The 16,171-nt window shown below is 42.6% G+C and overlaps 1 protein-coding gene across 5 annotated transcripts; it reads right to left on the bottom strand.

Annotated features, from left to right (window-relative positions):
* Positions 1–340: 340 nt before the first annotated feature.
* On the bottom strand, positions 341–15,532 carry LOC109865531 (ras-related protein Rab-5C). Of its 5 annotated transcripts, XM_031799455.1 has the most exons (9): positions 15,448–15,532; positions 14,008–14,168; positions 11,586–11,726; positions 11,143–11,467; positions 9,276–9,427; positions 9,006–9,071; positions 5,327–5,383; positions 1,812–1,905; positions 341–1,386 (listed from the first exon to the last, which is right to left on the bottom strand). In XM_031799455.1, exons 4-9 carry the CDS (start codon positions 11,306–11,308, stop codon positions 1,259–1,261), a joined length of 663 nt encoding a protein of 220 aa, XP_031655315.1. In that variant the 5' UTR covers positions 11,309–11,467; positions 11,586–11,726; positions 14,008–14,168; positions 15,448–15,532; the 3' UTR covers positions 341–1,258. The 5 variants fall into 5 exon arrangements, with proteins under 5 accessions (XP_031655315.1, XP_031655313.1, XP_031655312.1 ...); XM_031799453.1 differs by lacking the exon at positions 11,586–11,726; XM_031799452.1 differs by lacking the exon at positions 11,586–11,726 and having other exon boundaries at positions 11,143–11,376; positions 15,448–15,531.
* Positions 15,533–16,171: the final 639 nt, after the last annotated feature.

The following is a 16,171-nucleotide window of genomic DNA, read 5'->3' as shown; positions in this document are numbered from 1 at the left end:
AATGTTTGAAGGGATGCACTCTTACTTTTTTGCAATAATTTTGTTTGTACAAAATGTTTCATTGATGTCAATGGCAGGTCTGTGCAAAAGTTGAAGTCGTCAGGATTCAGCACTAGGTGTTAACCCAGTAGAAAAAGGCTTCAAGGAAGGAAAGCAGGGGTTTGCGCAAGACATACTGTAATAGTCCAGTCTTCATGTGATGTAGAAGAGGGTTCAATTTACTTATCGTCTTTTTCACAGGTTCGTCAGTTGGCTGTGTTCAATGGGGTGCTGTGGGCGATGTTAAATTCTCCCCTAATAAGGACCATGGTTCCTTACTCTTTCAACTCAGCAAATAGTGTATTTTTTAAACTCAAACTACAAGATACGTTTATTTGATAACAATATACATGATTTAAATCTCATGTCGGAGGCTGGCCTACCACATGCTGCCCCCCCAACAGAACATTTGTGTTTGATTGGTGGTGAACAAATGATTGTTATACTATGTTAATGGGAATAAACGTTTTAACAATGTACATTTTGGCCAAGAAAATCTTGCCATGTGTTTTTCCCCCAGGTCTTACAATGTATTCTTATATTCATCTTACAGATTCAAAAACATGATGCTAAAAATGACTGTCTGGTATACTAGGTGATAAAAATGCACACTGCGTTACGGTTTAATTTGTCACACGTGTCGGAAACCACATTAAGTGTGTCCTATATAATCATCCCCCACTCGTGCCAAAAGAACAGTGGTAATAATAAACAAATGCTAATATTAATTTACAAAATGGACAGATCCGGAGAAAGAGCGTAAGACACATTGTCCCCTTGGAGCATATTTTCCCTCTTCCAGATGTGGAAGACCAACATGGAAGGAAGAAAATGATTTTCAGAGGAAAAGACAACTTAACCTTTGCGACATGCACCTGCCACCTGAACAAAAAGGCTAATAGCAGTTGGTATGATCCATCAACAAAATGTTTTTTTTAAAAGGACAGAAAACGTTAAGACATAATCCAGTTAGTATTAGATTAAAGTGAGAGAGGGAGAAGATGGGAGGTACAGCAGAGGGATAGAGGGTAAAAGAGGGAGAGAGAGTATGTGAGAGGGTCACACTGAAGTTCTCTAGCTTATAATTTTATAAAGGGTCTCCTTTTGATTGGGAGGGGGGGGTGAGAACGGTTCCCGCATCGTTACTCTCTAGGCCGTGATTGGTTGTCTTGATAATATTTGTGTTCTGGGCTCGTTCAGTCAGTTCATTGGATATTGGCTAAGTGCTCCCGCCACAGCATTGGCCGCTGCGGCCCTGGGGGGCGGGCTCCTGAAGGTCCACTCCTGCCCGGGCCCGGCCCCCTGCCCCGGCTGCGCCCTGAGCCTCGTTCTTGGGCAGCTTCTTTGCTACAAAGACAGAGAGTAGAGAAGAGTAGAGTGGGCCATTAATGCTGCGTTCATGTGCTCCCAGAAGTAACAGATACACAGAACATCCAAAATGTGGATCTCACCATCTGGGCTAGTGAAAGCCAATTCCTATCCTGTTTGCATTGTATTGGTAGTTATTGACGGTAAGTCACTCTGGATAAGAGCGTTTTCTATGTAACAAAAATTTAAAGTAAAATGTAGTAGGAATCCACCAATTTGAATTCATCCTATGAGCCTGGGTTTTCAAAGTAGCAACAATGTAAGGGTGGAGGTCTATTTAGACTATTTAGATAAACCCATAGAATAGTAATCATACATTCTGTGTGATCACTAAATGAGGACTATAGGCCAATAGTGCTTGGAGTGAGTAAGTTGGGACTCACTGGGCAGATGGTTGCCCTTACCTATGGCCATGAAGATTTCGTTGACATTCATAGCAGTCTTAGCTGAAGTCTCCATGAACAGTAGACTGTTGTCATCGGCATAGGCCTGTGCTTCCTGTAAAGACAGGACAATCATATTATTATTATTACAGAATTCGTGAGGATTATTAAGGTCTATAACAGGTTCTTAAGCACTAAGGGGGGGGGGGGGGGGGGGTATCCTGGACACAGATTGAGTTTAGACCTGGACTAAAAAGCTATTTAGCCCAGGACAAGGCATAATCTGTGTCCAGGAAACTGGCCCTAAATGACAATATGTGGACGACAAGTACAAGTTGTTTTACATACTGTGCATTCAGAAAGTATTCACACCCCTTCACCTTTTCCACATTTTGTGACGGCAATTTTCTAAAATGGATTAAATTAATATTTCTCCTCCTCAAGCCACACACAATACACTATAATGACAAAGGGAAAACAGGTTTTTAGAAATGTTTTGCAAATGTATTAAAAATGTTTACAAAAAAACAGAAATACCTTATTTACATAAGTATTCAGACCCTTTGCTATGAGACTAAAAATTGAGCTCTGGTGCATCCTGTTTCCATTGAGCATCCTTGAGATGTTTCTGCAACTTGGGAGTCCATTTTTGGGGTGTGTGCATATATATATATATGCACACACCCCAAAAATGGACTCCCAAGTTGCAGAAACATATATATATATATATATATAAGTCCCACAGTTGACAGTGCATGTCAGAGAAAGAAAAAAAACAAGCCATGAGGTCCGTAGAGCTCAGAGACAGGATTGGTCAAGGCACAGATCTGGGGAAGGGTACCAAAACAAAAGTCTGCAGCATTGAAGGTTCCTAAGAACACAGTGGCCTCAATCATTCTTAAATGGAAGAAGTTTGGAACCACCCAGACTCTTCTTAGAGGCCTGTATGGTAGAGTGGCCAGACAGCTTCTCAGTAAAAAGTACATGAAAGCCCGCTTGGAGTTTCCCCAAAAGGCACCTAAAGAACTCTCAGACCGTGAGAAACAAGATTTTGTGGTCTGATGAAACCAAGCTTGAACTCTTTGGCCTGAATGCCAAGCTTCACGTCTGGAGGAAACCAGGTACCGCTCATCATCTTGCTAATACCATCCCTACGGTGAAGCATGGTGGTGGCAGCACCATGCTGTGGGGATGTTTTTCAGCAGCAGGGACTGGGAGACTAGTCAGGATCGAAGAAAATATTTACGGAGCAAAGTACAGAAAATCTGCTCCAGAGTGCTCAGGACTTCAGACTGGGGAGAACGACACAGTGGCTTTGGTACAAGTCTCTGAATGACCTTGAGTGGCCCAGTCAGAGTCCGGACTTGAACCCGATTGAACAGGAGAGACCTGAAAATAGCTGTGCAGCGACGCTCCGCATCCAACCTGACTGAGCTTGACAGGACATGCAGAGAAAAATACAGGTGTGCCAAGTTTGTAGCGTCATACCCAAAAGGAGACTCAAGGCTGTATCGCTGCCAGAGGTGCTTCAACAAAGTACTAAGTAAAGGGTCTGAATACTTATGTAAATGCGATTTCAGTTTATAAATGTTAAACTTCTTTTTTTTAAACAGTTGTTGCTTTGTTATTATGGGGTAAGTGTGTAGATTGATGAGGAGAAAAAAACTATTTAATCCATTTTAGAATAAGGCTGTAATGTAGCAGCATGTGGAAAAAGTTAAGGGGTCTGAATACTTTCCGACAGCACTGTATGTGTATACAGTTGAAGTATGAACTTTACATACACTTAGGTTGGAGTCATTATAACTCGTTTTTCAACCACTCCACCAATTTCTTGTTAACAAACTATAGTTTTGGCAAGTCACTTAGGACATCTACTTTATGCATGACATGTAATTTTTCCAACAATTGTTTCCAGACAGATTATTTCACTGTATCACAATTCCAGTGGGTCAGAAGTTTACATACACTAAGTTGACTGTGCCTTTAAACAGCTCGGAAATTCCAGAAAATGAGGTCATGGCTTTAGAAGCTTCTGATAAATTATGTCAATTAGCCTGAGTCAGTTGGAGGTGTACCTCTGGATGTATTTCAAGGCCTACCTTCAAACTCAGTGCCTCTTTGCTTGACATCAGGGGAAAATCAAAAGAAATCAACCAAGACCTCAGCAAAAAAATTGTAGACCTCCACAAGTCTGATTCATCCTTGGGAGCAATTTCCAAACGCCTGACAGTACAACGTTCATTTGTACAAACAATACTACGCAAGTATAAACACCATAGGACCACACAGCCGTCATACTGCTCAGGAAGGAGACGCGTTCTGTCTCCTAGAGATGAACAACAGCAAAGAACCTTGTGAAGATGCTGGAGGAAACGAGTACCAAAGTGTCTATATCCACAGTAAAATGAGTCTTATATCGACATAACCTGAAAGGCCGCTCAGCAAGGAAGAAGCCCAAAACCGCCATAAAAAAGCCAGACTATGGTTTGCAACTGCACATGGGGACAAAGATAGTACTTTTTGGAGAAATGTCCTCTGGTCTGATGAAACAAAAATAGAACCATTTGAACATTAATGACCGTCATTATGTTTGGAGGAAAAAGGGGGAGGCTTGGGTGAGGGAGGAAAATTATGTGGATATATTGAAGCAACATCTCTAGACATCAGTCAGGAAGTTGAAGCTTGGTCGCAAATGGGTCTTCCAAACAGACAATGACCCCAAGCATACTTCCAAAGTTGTGGCAAAATGGCTTAAGGACAACAAAGTCAAGGTATTGGAGTGGCCATCACAAAGCCCTGACCTCAACCCTATAATAAAATCTGTTGGCAGAACTAAAAAAGCGTGTGCGAGCAAGGAGGCCTACAAACCTGACTCAGTTACACCAGCTCTGTCAGGAGGAATGGGCTGAAATTCACCCAATTTATTGTGGGAAGCTTGTGGAAGGCTACCTGAAACTTTTGACCCACGTCAAACAATTTAAAGGCAATGCTATCAAATACTAATTGTGCGTTTGTAAACCTCTGACCCACTGGGAATGTGATGAAAGAAATAAAAGCTGAAATAAATCACTCTACTATTATTCTGATATTTCACATTCTTAAAATAAAGTGGTGATCCTGACTGACCTAAGACAGGACATTTTTACTGGGATTAAATGTCAGGAATTGTGAAAAACTGAGTTTAAATGTATTTGGCTAAGGTGAATGTAAACCTCCGACTTAAACTGTAGGTACAGGGAAGCATTTTCAGAATTGACATTACAAGAATCAACTGATGGTGACTTGTGGCTCAGTTGTTGGAGCATGGCGCTTCCGACTTCAACTGTATGCATGTATATTATATATATATATTTATTTTTATGTACACTATCATAGTACCACACCAAATAGTAGAAGACCATTTGGACTATGACAAAAAAAAAAATTATGTAACAATTGATTCATCAGCATCTGATTTTGTTGTTATTATCATGCTAACTGTTTTGTTATGTTGTCAATCAATGAAACACACACAGCGTGGGAATTATTCTCACCTGGAGATCAACGGCTCTCTTGTTAGCGACGTCGGCCTTGTTCCCAGCCAGAGCGATTTTTATTTATTTTTATTTTACCTTTATTTAACCAGGTAGGCAAGTTGAGAACAAGTTCTCATTTACAATTGCGACCTGGCCAAGATAAAGCAAAGCAGTTCGACAGATAAAACGACACAGAGTTACACATGGAGTAAAAACAAACATACAGTCAATAATGCAGTATAAACAAGTCTATATACAATGTGAGCAAATGAGGTGAGAAGGGAGGTAAAGGCAAAAAAAGGCCATGATGGCAAAGTAAATACAATATAGCAAGTAAAATACTGGAATGGTAGTTTTGCAATGGAAGAATGTGCAAAGTAGAAATAAAAAAATAATGGGGTGCAAAGGAGCAAAATAAATAAATAAATAAAAATTAAATACAGTTGGGAAAGAGGTAGTTGTTTGGGCTAAATTATAGGTGGGCTATGTACAGGTGCAGTAATCTGTGAGCTGCTCTGACAGTTGGTGCTTAAAGCTAGTGAGGGAGATAAGTGTTTCCAGTTTCAGAGATTTTTGTAGTTCGTTCCAGTCATTGGCAGCAGAGAACTGGAAGGAGAGGCGGCCAAAGAAAGAATTGGTCTTGGGGGTGACTAGAGAGATATACCTGCTGGAGCGTGTGCTACAGGTGGGAGATGCTATGGTGACCAGCGAGCTGAGATAAGGGGGGACTTTACCTAGCAGGGTCTTGTAGATGACATGGAGCCAGTGGGTTTGGCGACGAGTATGAAGCGAGGGCCAGCCAACGAGAGCGTACAGGTCGCAATGGTGGGTAGTATATGGGGCTTTGGTGATAAAACGGATTGCACTGTGATAGACTGCATCCAATTTGTTGAGTAGGGTATTGGAGGCTATTTTGTAAATGACATCGCCAAAGTCGAGGATTGGTAGGATGGTCAGTTTTACAAGGGTATGTTTGGCAGCATGAGTGAAGGATGCTTTGTTGCGAAATAGGAAGCCAATTCTAGATTTAACTTTGGATTGGAGATGTTTGATATGGGTCTGGAAGGAGAGTTTACAGTCTAACCAGACACCTAAGTATTTGTAGTTGTCCACGTATTCTAAGTCAGAGCCGTCCAGAGTAGTGATGTTGGACAGGCGGGTAGGTGCAGGTAGCGATCGGTTGAAGAGCATGCATTTAGTTTTACTTGTATTTAAGAGCAATTGGAGGCCACGGAAGGAGAGTTGTATGGCATTGAAGCTTGCCTGGAGGGTTGTTAACACAGTGTCCAAAGAAGGGCCGGAAGTATACAGAATGGTGTCGTCTGCGTAGAGGTGGATCAGGGACTCACCAGCAGCAAGAGCGACCTCATTGATGTATACAGAGAAGAGAGTCGGTCCAAGAATTGAACCCTGTGGCACCCCCATAGAGACTGCCAGAGGTCCGGACAGCAGACCCTCCGACTTGACACACTGAACTCTATCAGAGAAGTAGTTGGTGAACCAGGCGAGGCAATCATTTGAGAAACCAAGGCTGTCGAGTCTGCCGATGAGGATATGGTGATTGACAGAGTCGAAAGCCTTGGCCAGATCAATGAATACGGCTGCACAGTAATGTTTCTTATCGATGGCGGTTAAGATATCGTTTAGGACCTTGAGCGTGGCTGAGGTGCACCCATGACCAGCTCTGAAACCAGATTGCATAGCAGAGAAGGTATGGTGAGATTCGAAATGGTCGGTAATCTGTTTGTTGACTTGGCTTTCGAAGACCTTAGAAAGGCACGGTAGGATAGATATAGGTCTGTAGCAGTTTGGGTCAAGAGTGTCCCCCCCTTTGAAGAGGGGGATGACCGCAGCTGCTTTCCAATCTTTGGGAATCTCAGACGACACGAAAGAGAGGTTGAACAGGCTAGTAATAGGGGTGGCAACAATTTCGGCAGATAATTTTAGAAAGAAAGGGTCCAGATTGTCTAGCCCGGCTGATTTGTAGGGGTCCAGATTTTGCAGCTCTTTCAGAACATCAGCTGAATGGATTTGGGAGAAGGAGAAATGGGGAAGGCTTGGGCGAGTTGCTGTTGGGGGTGCAGTGCTGTTGTCCGGGGTAGGAGTAGCCAGGTGGAAAGCATGGCCAGCCGTAGAAAAATGCTTATTGAAATTCTCAATTATGGTGGATTTATCAGTGGTGACAGTGTTTCCTATCTTCAGTGCAGTGGGCAGCTGGGAGGAGGTGTTCTTATTCTCCATGGACTTTACAGTGTCCCAGAACTTTTTTGAGTTAGTGTTGCAGGAAGCAAATTTCTGCTTGAAAAAGCTAGCCTTGGCTTTTCTAACTGCCTGTGTATAATGATTTCTAGCTTCCCTGAACAGCTGCATATCACGGGGGCTGTTCGATGCTAATGCAGAACGCCATAGGATGTTTTTGTGTTGGTTAAGGGCAGTCAGGTCTGGGGAGAACCAAGGGCTATATCTGTTCCTGGTTCTAAATTTCTTGAATGGGGCATGTTTATTTAAGATGGTTAGGAAGGCATTTTTAAAAAATATCCAGGCATCCTCTACTGACGGGATGAGATCAATATCCTTCCAGGATACCCCGGCCAGGTCGATTAGAAAGGCCTGCTCGCAGAAGTGTTTCAGGGAGCGTTTTACAGTGATGAGTGGAGGTCGTTTGACCGCTGACCCATTACGGATGCAGGCAATGAGGCAGTGATCGCTGAGATCTTGGTTGAAGACAGCAGAGGTGTATTTAGAGGGGAAGTTGGTTAGGATGATATCTATGAGGGTGCCCGTGTTTAAGGTTTTGGGGAGGTACCTGGTAGGTTCATTGATTATTTGTGTGAGATTGAGGGCATCAAGTTTAGATTGTAGGATGGCTGGGGTGTTAAACATGTTCCAGTTTAGGTCGCCTAGCAGCACGAACTCTGAAGATAGATGGGGGGCAATCAGTTCACATATGGTGTCCAGAGCACAGCTGGGGGCAGAGGGTGGTCTATAGCAGGCGGCAACGGTGAGAGACTTGTTTTTAGAGAGGTGGATTTTTAAAAGTAGAAGTTCAAATTGTTTGGGTACAGACCTGGATAGTAGGACAGAACTCTGCAGGCTATCTTTGCAGTAGATTGCAACACCGCCCCCTTTGGCAGTTCTATCTTGTCTGAAAATGTTGTAGTTTGGAATTAAAACTTCAGAATTTTTGGTGGTCTTCCTAAGCCAGGATTCAGACACAGCTAGAACATCCGGGTTGGCAGAGTGTGCTAAAGCAGTGAATAGAACAAACTTAGGGAGGAGGCTTCTAATGTTAACATGCATGAAACCAAGGCTATTACGGTTACAGAAGTCGTCAAAAGAGAGCGCCTGGGGAATAGGAGTGGAGCTAGGCACTGCAGGGCCTGGATTCACCTCTACATCGCCAGAGGAACATAGGAGGAGTAGAATAAGGGTACGGCTAAAAGCTATGAGAATTGGTCGTCTAGAACGTCTGGAACATAGAGTAAAAGGAGGTTTCTGGGGGCGATAAAATAGCATCAAGGTATAATGTACAGACAAATGTATGGTAGGATGTGAATACAGTGGAGGTAAACCTAGGTATTGAGTGATGAAGAGAGAGATATTGTCTCTAGAAACATCGTTGAAACCAGGAGATGTCATTGCATGTGTGGGTGGTGGAACTAATAGGTTGGATAAGGTATAGTGAGCAGGACTAGAGGACGATGTTGGGGCTGGCTTGTCTCTGCAGCTCCTTCACCCAGTTCTTTGCCCGCGTAAAAGTGTCCTGGTGAAACACGCAAAAGGCACAGAATGCATCATTTACATATAAAGGTTATGACAGGGTAAGAGAGTTGAACTAAGCTCATAAAGCATTGAGAATTGATATTCTTAAACAACCAAACTATTGGTTTCACTGGTCATTAAAATTCAATTGGATGCCCTTGCCTACACAGTTGTAAGGTGTAACAGATAAAGAGCATTTACGCACTCTGTTGGTGATGTCGTAGACCACAATTGCCGCCTGGGCTCCTCTGTAGTACATGGGCGCCAGGCTGTGGTATCGCTCCTGGCCTGCCGTGTCCCAAATCTCAAACTTGACTGTCGTGTCGTCCAGGCAGACAGTCTGTGTGAGGAAGGCAGCTGGAAAATAGTAAGATGGAGGAAGGGAGGGAAGAAAAGTTAAGAGGATATGTCAGGGGAGGAAAAAGAGCGGTGTTCATGACTCTTGGAGGTGTCTTATATAGCGCAGACTTTATTCCTACATGACAGAGAAGCAGGTCTATTCCACTTAATACATTTATACCTGCACGTCTATCAGTAACGTTGCACCGCAATTGAGTGCGCCATGACACGGGGTTGACATGTCAATCTCTCCCACTCGCTTCAATGTCAACATTTGTTTTGTCATTACGGGCACTTAAAACCTATCCAGTGTAGGGAAAGGTTTCAGTTGCAGTTCCTCAATTTGCTCTACGCTAGAGGAGGCCTACGAACTGAATCGTTACACACACAGGTAAAAAAAAAAACACAAACAATTTATCTGTGAATTCTGAAAAGCTATCCAGAGATTGTTCCATAAGGGTTGTGTTTTTTAGGGGGTGATATTAGTTCTTGTAGAATACGTTCAAATCTTCTTCAATATGGTTAAAGTGTTCTTAACTATGAAGTTGTTCATTTTCTTTGCTTTATCCTTTGAAAATAGACACGTGAAAAGATAAGGACGAGCATGCACATCTTCAATATGTACCCATTGTTCCTCTTTAGCGCATTTAACTATGTCGCAAGTAAAAGCCCTGGGTGGCAAATTGATACAATTCCAAGTCTGGAAGGTTAAACCACCCTGACTTAGGAAGTTGTAAAAAATTCATTTTTATTCTATGAGTATCAACGTGACTTCTATTGATAGTCCACAGTGACTAAGTGACTAACAGTGACTAATAAAATAATAATAAAAAGGATACTATCAACAAATAGGGACTTTGTAATAGGCTCATAATGTTATGCAAGGGCATTTCTTTTTGGTATGTATTTTTGGTATCATTTGTGATTTTTAACCATGTCCTGCCAAACAGGTTGGAGGATTAACTTCCTAACGAGCACAGCACTGCTGCTTCTACGGATCAGAACTGCAAAGAGAAATGCTAATCCCATGTCTGTAAACTACAAACACTAGAATTCCACAATCACATGACAGCACAGAGAGTCCATGGCCTCGTTCCAATCCTTCCTTCCTACCTCCCTTTATTGAGCCCAATCACTGACATGACTGGGTCATTAAATCATTGATTACTTACTAGAAGGGAGGAAGAAAGATAGCATTTTTGAACAAGGCCCATTTCTCCAGCAGTGAAGAGGACCCATGAGGCATGTCAATCTTTGACCCCTCTAACAATTCTAACATTGCGGTCATTTCCTGTGCCCTCTATCGTTGACTGGAGCTTACTATTGTGAATTGCATACGATAGGCTAATATCCGGCAGAAATGCTGTTCTACAGTGTTAATCCATTTCATTTTTGGAGGTTAATGGCATCTCCACTACGGTAGCATCGTCCTCTACATTGACTTGCTTGAGCATACATTGCGTTGATTACAAAAGGTCAAATAATGGTTAAATAAATGCAATTTGTGTCAACCCTACACTTTTTCCTTTTGTCTGACCTCATTTGCTTTGTTTTTAAATATCCATGATATGGTGATGCCATTCTTGCAATGAGATCTAGTAAAACCAAATATCACAGATATAAAAGACCACTTGATGGAATAGAGAAACCTGCAGTGGGTCATATCAAACCACCAGAAATAGCCTGCACAACCAATAGTAAAAAAAAATATATACACACAGTGAATAACTCACCTCCGATGGTGCTCTCTTGGTACTCCTGAAACTGGCCCTTGACGAAGCGCAGCACCAGGCTGGACTTGCCCACCGCCGATTCCCCCAGCAGCACCAGCTTGAACTGGCAGATCTTGTTGCCTGCCGCCGGGCCGTTGGGTCGCGCCGGTCCTCCACGACCCGCCATGGAGCTGTGCAGAGGCTATCCTGAATGAGAGGGGCTTGGCCACGCCAAGAGAGACAGCAGGGGGGGGTCTGGAGCGGCAGTGGAATTCCGAAACGTGGGGGCAGCGGTTGGGATCCGTATAACACAGACACAGATGGGGATTAGGTTAGAAGGGCTGAGCTGAGCGGCGCCAGAAACCAGACAAAGTAAAGAGAAGAAGTTCAGCAACTGGGGTGTTGGTGTAGAGAAAAGATAGATAAACGATTACTGACAAGAAGTAGAAGAATTTAAAAAATACCACAGTTAGTCTGGCTGGAAAGTCCCTGCAGGTATAGGTGGAAGTGGAAGTTAGGCAAACCACACCGGTCCTCATGTGAGAGCAGTCTTGCTATTGGCCATATCTTCCTGGCATGATGTGTCAATATTGATAACGCAAACACTGGCAGATATGAAGTAGAGCCTCTTCAGTTAATGTGCTGGTAGGCAGTTGGCCTATTCAATTTCAACCAAAGCATTATAAACTATGTCCAGAAATACCTCCACGGGGTGCATCTTGTCAGTCTGATTTTGCATGGCTGGCTAAAAAACATGTACAAACTATGTCCCTATAATGTGCACTCTTTATCAATGATTTAGATGACTGATAGAGCCGGGGCACTGTGTTCACACCACCGCACCTCCATCTTGGAACTCCTACACCATTGTAAAATATATTTAGGAAGCTATAAAAATGAATTTATTAGTGTCTACACATTTGTTTTTTCCATGTGTATTCTATTACAGACACCTTAATGCATACTTTTAAATTATATTCTGTCAGTTCTTACTTAAATTATATTTTTGGGGGATTACTAATGCTATGTTCACCACTACAATAAAAATACATAAATACAAGTAATTTTGTAGAATAGAATTCCATTATTTCCTATGGAGGACTGCTCCTACTGGGGAGTGCCAATATGGCTGACAGGTGGCTTCCAAAGGCTCTCAATGTCCAATACATAGCTTCAGCAACCAGCGTTTATTTACATCATTGCTCTTTACTTTACTGTTTGATGCCATCTATGTACACGGAACAAAAATATAAAAACACAACATGTAAAGTGTTGGTCCAATGTTCCATGAGCTCAAATAAAAAGATACCAGAAGTGCTCCATACGGACAAAAGCTTATTTCGCTCAGATTTTGCACACAAATGTGTATACACACCTGTTAGTGAGCATTTGCTTTGCTAAGATAATCCATCCACCTGACGAGTGTTGCATATCAAGAAGCTGATTAAACAGCATGATCATTACACAGGTACACCTTGTGCTGGGGACAATAAAAGGCCACTAAAATGTGCAGTTTTGTCAAAAAACACAATGCCACAGATGTCTCAAGTTGAGGGGGCGTGCAATTGGCATGCTAACTGCAAGCATGTCCACCAGCGCTGTTGTCAGAGAAAAAGGTCACCTCCAATGTCGTTTTAGAAAATTTGGCAGTATGTCTAACCGGCCTCACAACCGCAGACCATGTGTATGGTGTTGTGTGGGCGAGCGGTTCGAGTTTATTTTTACAGGGACAGTGCACATTAATCAACATTTCAGTAAAAGTGCCGGTTTTAGCCAACCAGCTAATTTTCAACCGCAGTCCCTGGCAGATTAGTTTGCTGATGTCAACGTTGTAACAGAGTGACCCATGGTAGCCTGGGGGGTTATGGTATGGGCAGGCATAAAATATGGACAACGAACACATTTTATCGATGGCAATTCGAATGCACTGAGATACCGTGGCAAGATCCTGAGACCCATTGTCGTGCCATTCATCCTCTGCCATATAATGCACGGCCCCATGTCACAAGGATCTGTACACAATTCTTGGAAGCTGAAAATGTCCTTTCCTGCATACCCACCAGACATGTCACCGATTGATCATGTGTGGGATGCTCTGGATCGACGTGTATGACAGTTTGTTCCAGGTCCCGCCAATACCCAGCAACTTCGCACAGCCATTAAAGAGTGGGGACAATATTCCAAAGCCTGATCAACTTTCTGCAAAGGAGATATGTGGCGCTGCATGAAGCAAATGGTGGTCTCAGCAGATACTGACTGGTTTTCTGATCCACGCATCTACCTTTAAGGTATCTGTGACCAACATGGGGCCTAATGAATTCATTTAATTTGACTGATTTCCTTAAATTAACTAACTCAGCAACATCTTTGAAATTGTTGCGTTTATATTTATGTTCACGAACGGTGTCTGTCCAAAAGCAAGCTGTCACTGGCGTAACGTTCGCTAGCTAACTAACAACTAGGACGTTGAGTTTCAGTGCACTGCCTAAGTTAAGAGTACAACAAACCAGTTCAACAACCATATGACAGACAGGTCATACGTTAGCTAGCTAACTTAGATGACAAAACAAGTCAGTGAGTAAGTGGAAAATGGATAGATAGTTGACTAGTAGCAATGGCTGGTGCATTTTACTAGCTTACTCGCTACTACGCTAGCATTTCTAGTTAGCTAGCTGACTACTCTAGCTAGGTATCAAATCGTATTTGTCACATGCGCCGAATACAACAGGTGTAGACTTTACCGTGAAATGCTTACTTACGATCTCGTTCGCAACGATGCAGTTAAAACAATATTGTTTAAACAATATAACAAAAAGAGAACACATACAAGAACGGTACACAAATATGATAAACTATTATTTAGAGGGGAAATGTGTTCTTTCTTACCGATTTAGATTCCAGTCGTAGTATTTGCCCTTAATTTTCAAATGACTGTTTTTGATGTTTGTTTCACTTATCAGTGTGGCGAATGACTCTATCCTGTATTTCCGCGTTGTGTAACTGAACATCCGGGTTACACACACCGTCCTGAAACGAGGCTCTCGAATCTGGAGTAGTGGGATGAGAAAGCTCAGGTTTTTATTTGCAAAACACGCTGCCTACGTAGTCTTGACTCTAGGCTAGACTACCGTACACTGACACCGGGACCTCAAAATGCAAAACCAGCCCCCGGAGGAAAACGGTAAATGGATAGGTAGCCTGTCGGTATCAGTTGTTGCAGTGGCCACCTCTGCAGATATTTTCCAAAAAACAAACTAACGTTGCCTAAGTTAGCTAGCTATGCACTAGTCCATGACTCTGTTCCATTAATGTTACATTACACAATGACTCATTGGACGAAGCGTCTTCTACTAAGGGGGAATTTTGTGAAGAGTCCGGAAGTTCAATCTGCACATTAAGTGGTTTTGGAAGCATAAGGACCTTATCTTTCATATCAGCAAGAAATAATAAAAAATACAAATTATACGCACCTTACGGCCATATATCTCCATGTTACAGTGCTTGTTTACGAAAGACAAGAGTTGAGTTTATTTTTATTTTTACAGGGACAGTGCACATTAATCAACATTTCAGTAAAAGTGCCGGTTTTAGCCAGCAGGCTCATTTTCAACCGCAGTCCCACCTGTGCAATTAGCTACCTATCACGAAAGGGCCGTGTGTTTCGAAAGCCGTATAACAAGCTATGATTATTGACGTGTCTAAACGTTAAAACAAAGCGTCGGAATTGTCGTTCACACGAGGCAGTCGTAAGAGAAGCTAATGGCTGAAAATTTAAGGGAGAAGAAGGTAGAATGCAACCTACAGTCTGAGAACTAGCTATGCACCAACAAAAACGAGTGTCACACATTACTTTAACAACTGTGTAGTAGATGTCGACCGATTAATCGGAATGGCCGATTTTACGGTTTCATAATGTGTAATAGGCATTTTTGGGTGCCGATTATATTGCAATCCACGAGGAGACTGCGTGGCAGGCTGACCACCTGTTACGAGTGCAGACTGAAAGGAGCCATGGTAAATTGCTAGCTAGCATTAAAGTTATTTTATAAAAAACAATGTTAACATAATCACTAGTTAACTACACATGGTTGATGAGATTACTAGTTTAACTAGCTTGTCCTGCGTTGCATATAATGTGGTGCCTGCCTTCTCTTGCGTTCAGTGTAAGCAGAGTCAGTGTCGCCAATTGAGCTACTTTGTCGCTATATTTAGCAGTATTCAGACCCCTCTACAGACACATTTTCAAAAAAATTGACTAGTGACAAATCTAGCAACTTTTTCTGGTGTTATTGGAGACTCTGTTGTGATAGCACGTATCGTTCTTACTCCGTGGGCCCCACGCTGTCCCAAAGCACTCACAGTCCTCCCGCAGCAGTCCCTCCCAGCTGCAGTCAGAGAGCAGGAGATGTTCACCCCTCCTCATCCAAATTGCAAATGAATCGCGCATGCGGGAGAAGCCACCACTGACTGATCCCACCCTGGCTTACATTCAGGGCAGGATGTAAAATGTTTTTTGTCTAAAATAAATCACTGCATTTGACTCAGTCACTTACTCACCTTGTCCACTGTTTGTGTGCCTCTGTGTGACATAAGCTAAACATCTAGCTGGCTAGCTCATCATGTCTTAGTCTAAACTGTACACTGAAAAATACAGAAAGGAGTGGGAATCAAACCCTGAATTCGAAAGCTGGTTGAAGCCGTTTATTGGAGATGATACACGGACATACTGCCTGTATTGTAAGGCTGATTTCTACGCCAAACTTAGTGATGTAAAAAAACGCATGACAACTCAAAACATACTCAAAAGGCAAAGCCTTATAACAGTTCCACCCAAAACAAGCTGCCTGCCATTTATGGTTAAAAAAAATTACTGCAAAAAAGGCTGAGACCACCGTGGCATTAGCTATCGCTGAACACTGTTCCATGCTGGCATGTGATCATATTGGAGAAGGATGTAGAGCTGCTTTCTCAGACGCCACTGCTGCTACCCACTTCAAAGTGCACAGAAATGATTAATGGTGTTCTAGCACCATACTTTCTGAAAAAGTTG

This window comes from Oncorhynchus kisutch, linkage group LG20 (assembly GCF_002021735.2).
Source record: "Oncorhynchus kisutch isolate 150728-3 linkage group LG20, Okis_V2, whole genome shotgun sequence".
Taxonomy (NCBI): domain Eukaryota; kingdom Metazoa; phylum Chordata; class Actinopteri; order Salmoniformes; family Salmonidae; genus Oncorhynchus; species Oncorhynchus kisutch.
This window is presented reverse-complemented; position numbering and strand designations above follow the sequence as displayed.

Coding starts and splice junctions, on each gene's coding strand:
- LOC109865531 (XM_031799455.1), bottom strand. CDS start 11,308: ATGGCGGGTCGTGGAGGACCGGCGCGACCCAACGGCCCGGCGGCAGGC. Junction 9,072..9,275: donor TCTACGACATCACCAACAGA/GTGCGTAAATGC, acceptor GTGTTTCACCAG/GACACTTTTACGCGGGCAAA. Junction 1,906..5,326: donor AGAGAGCCGTTGATCTCCAG/GTGAGAATAATT, acceptor CTGTCTTTACAG/GAAGCACAGGCCTATGCCGA.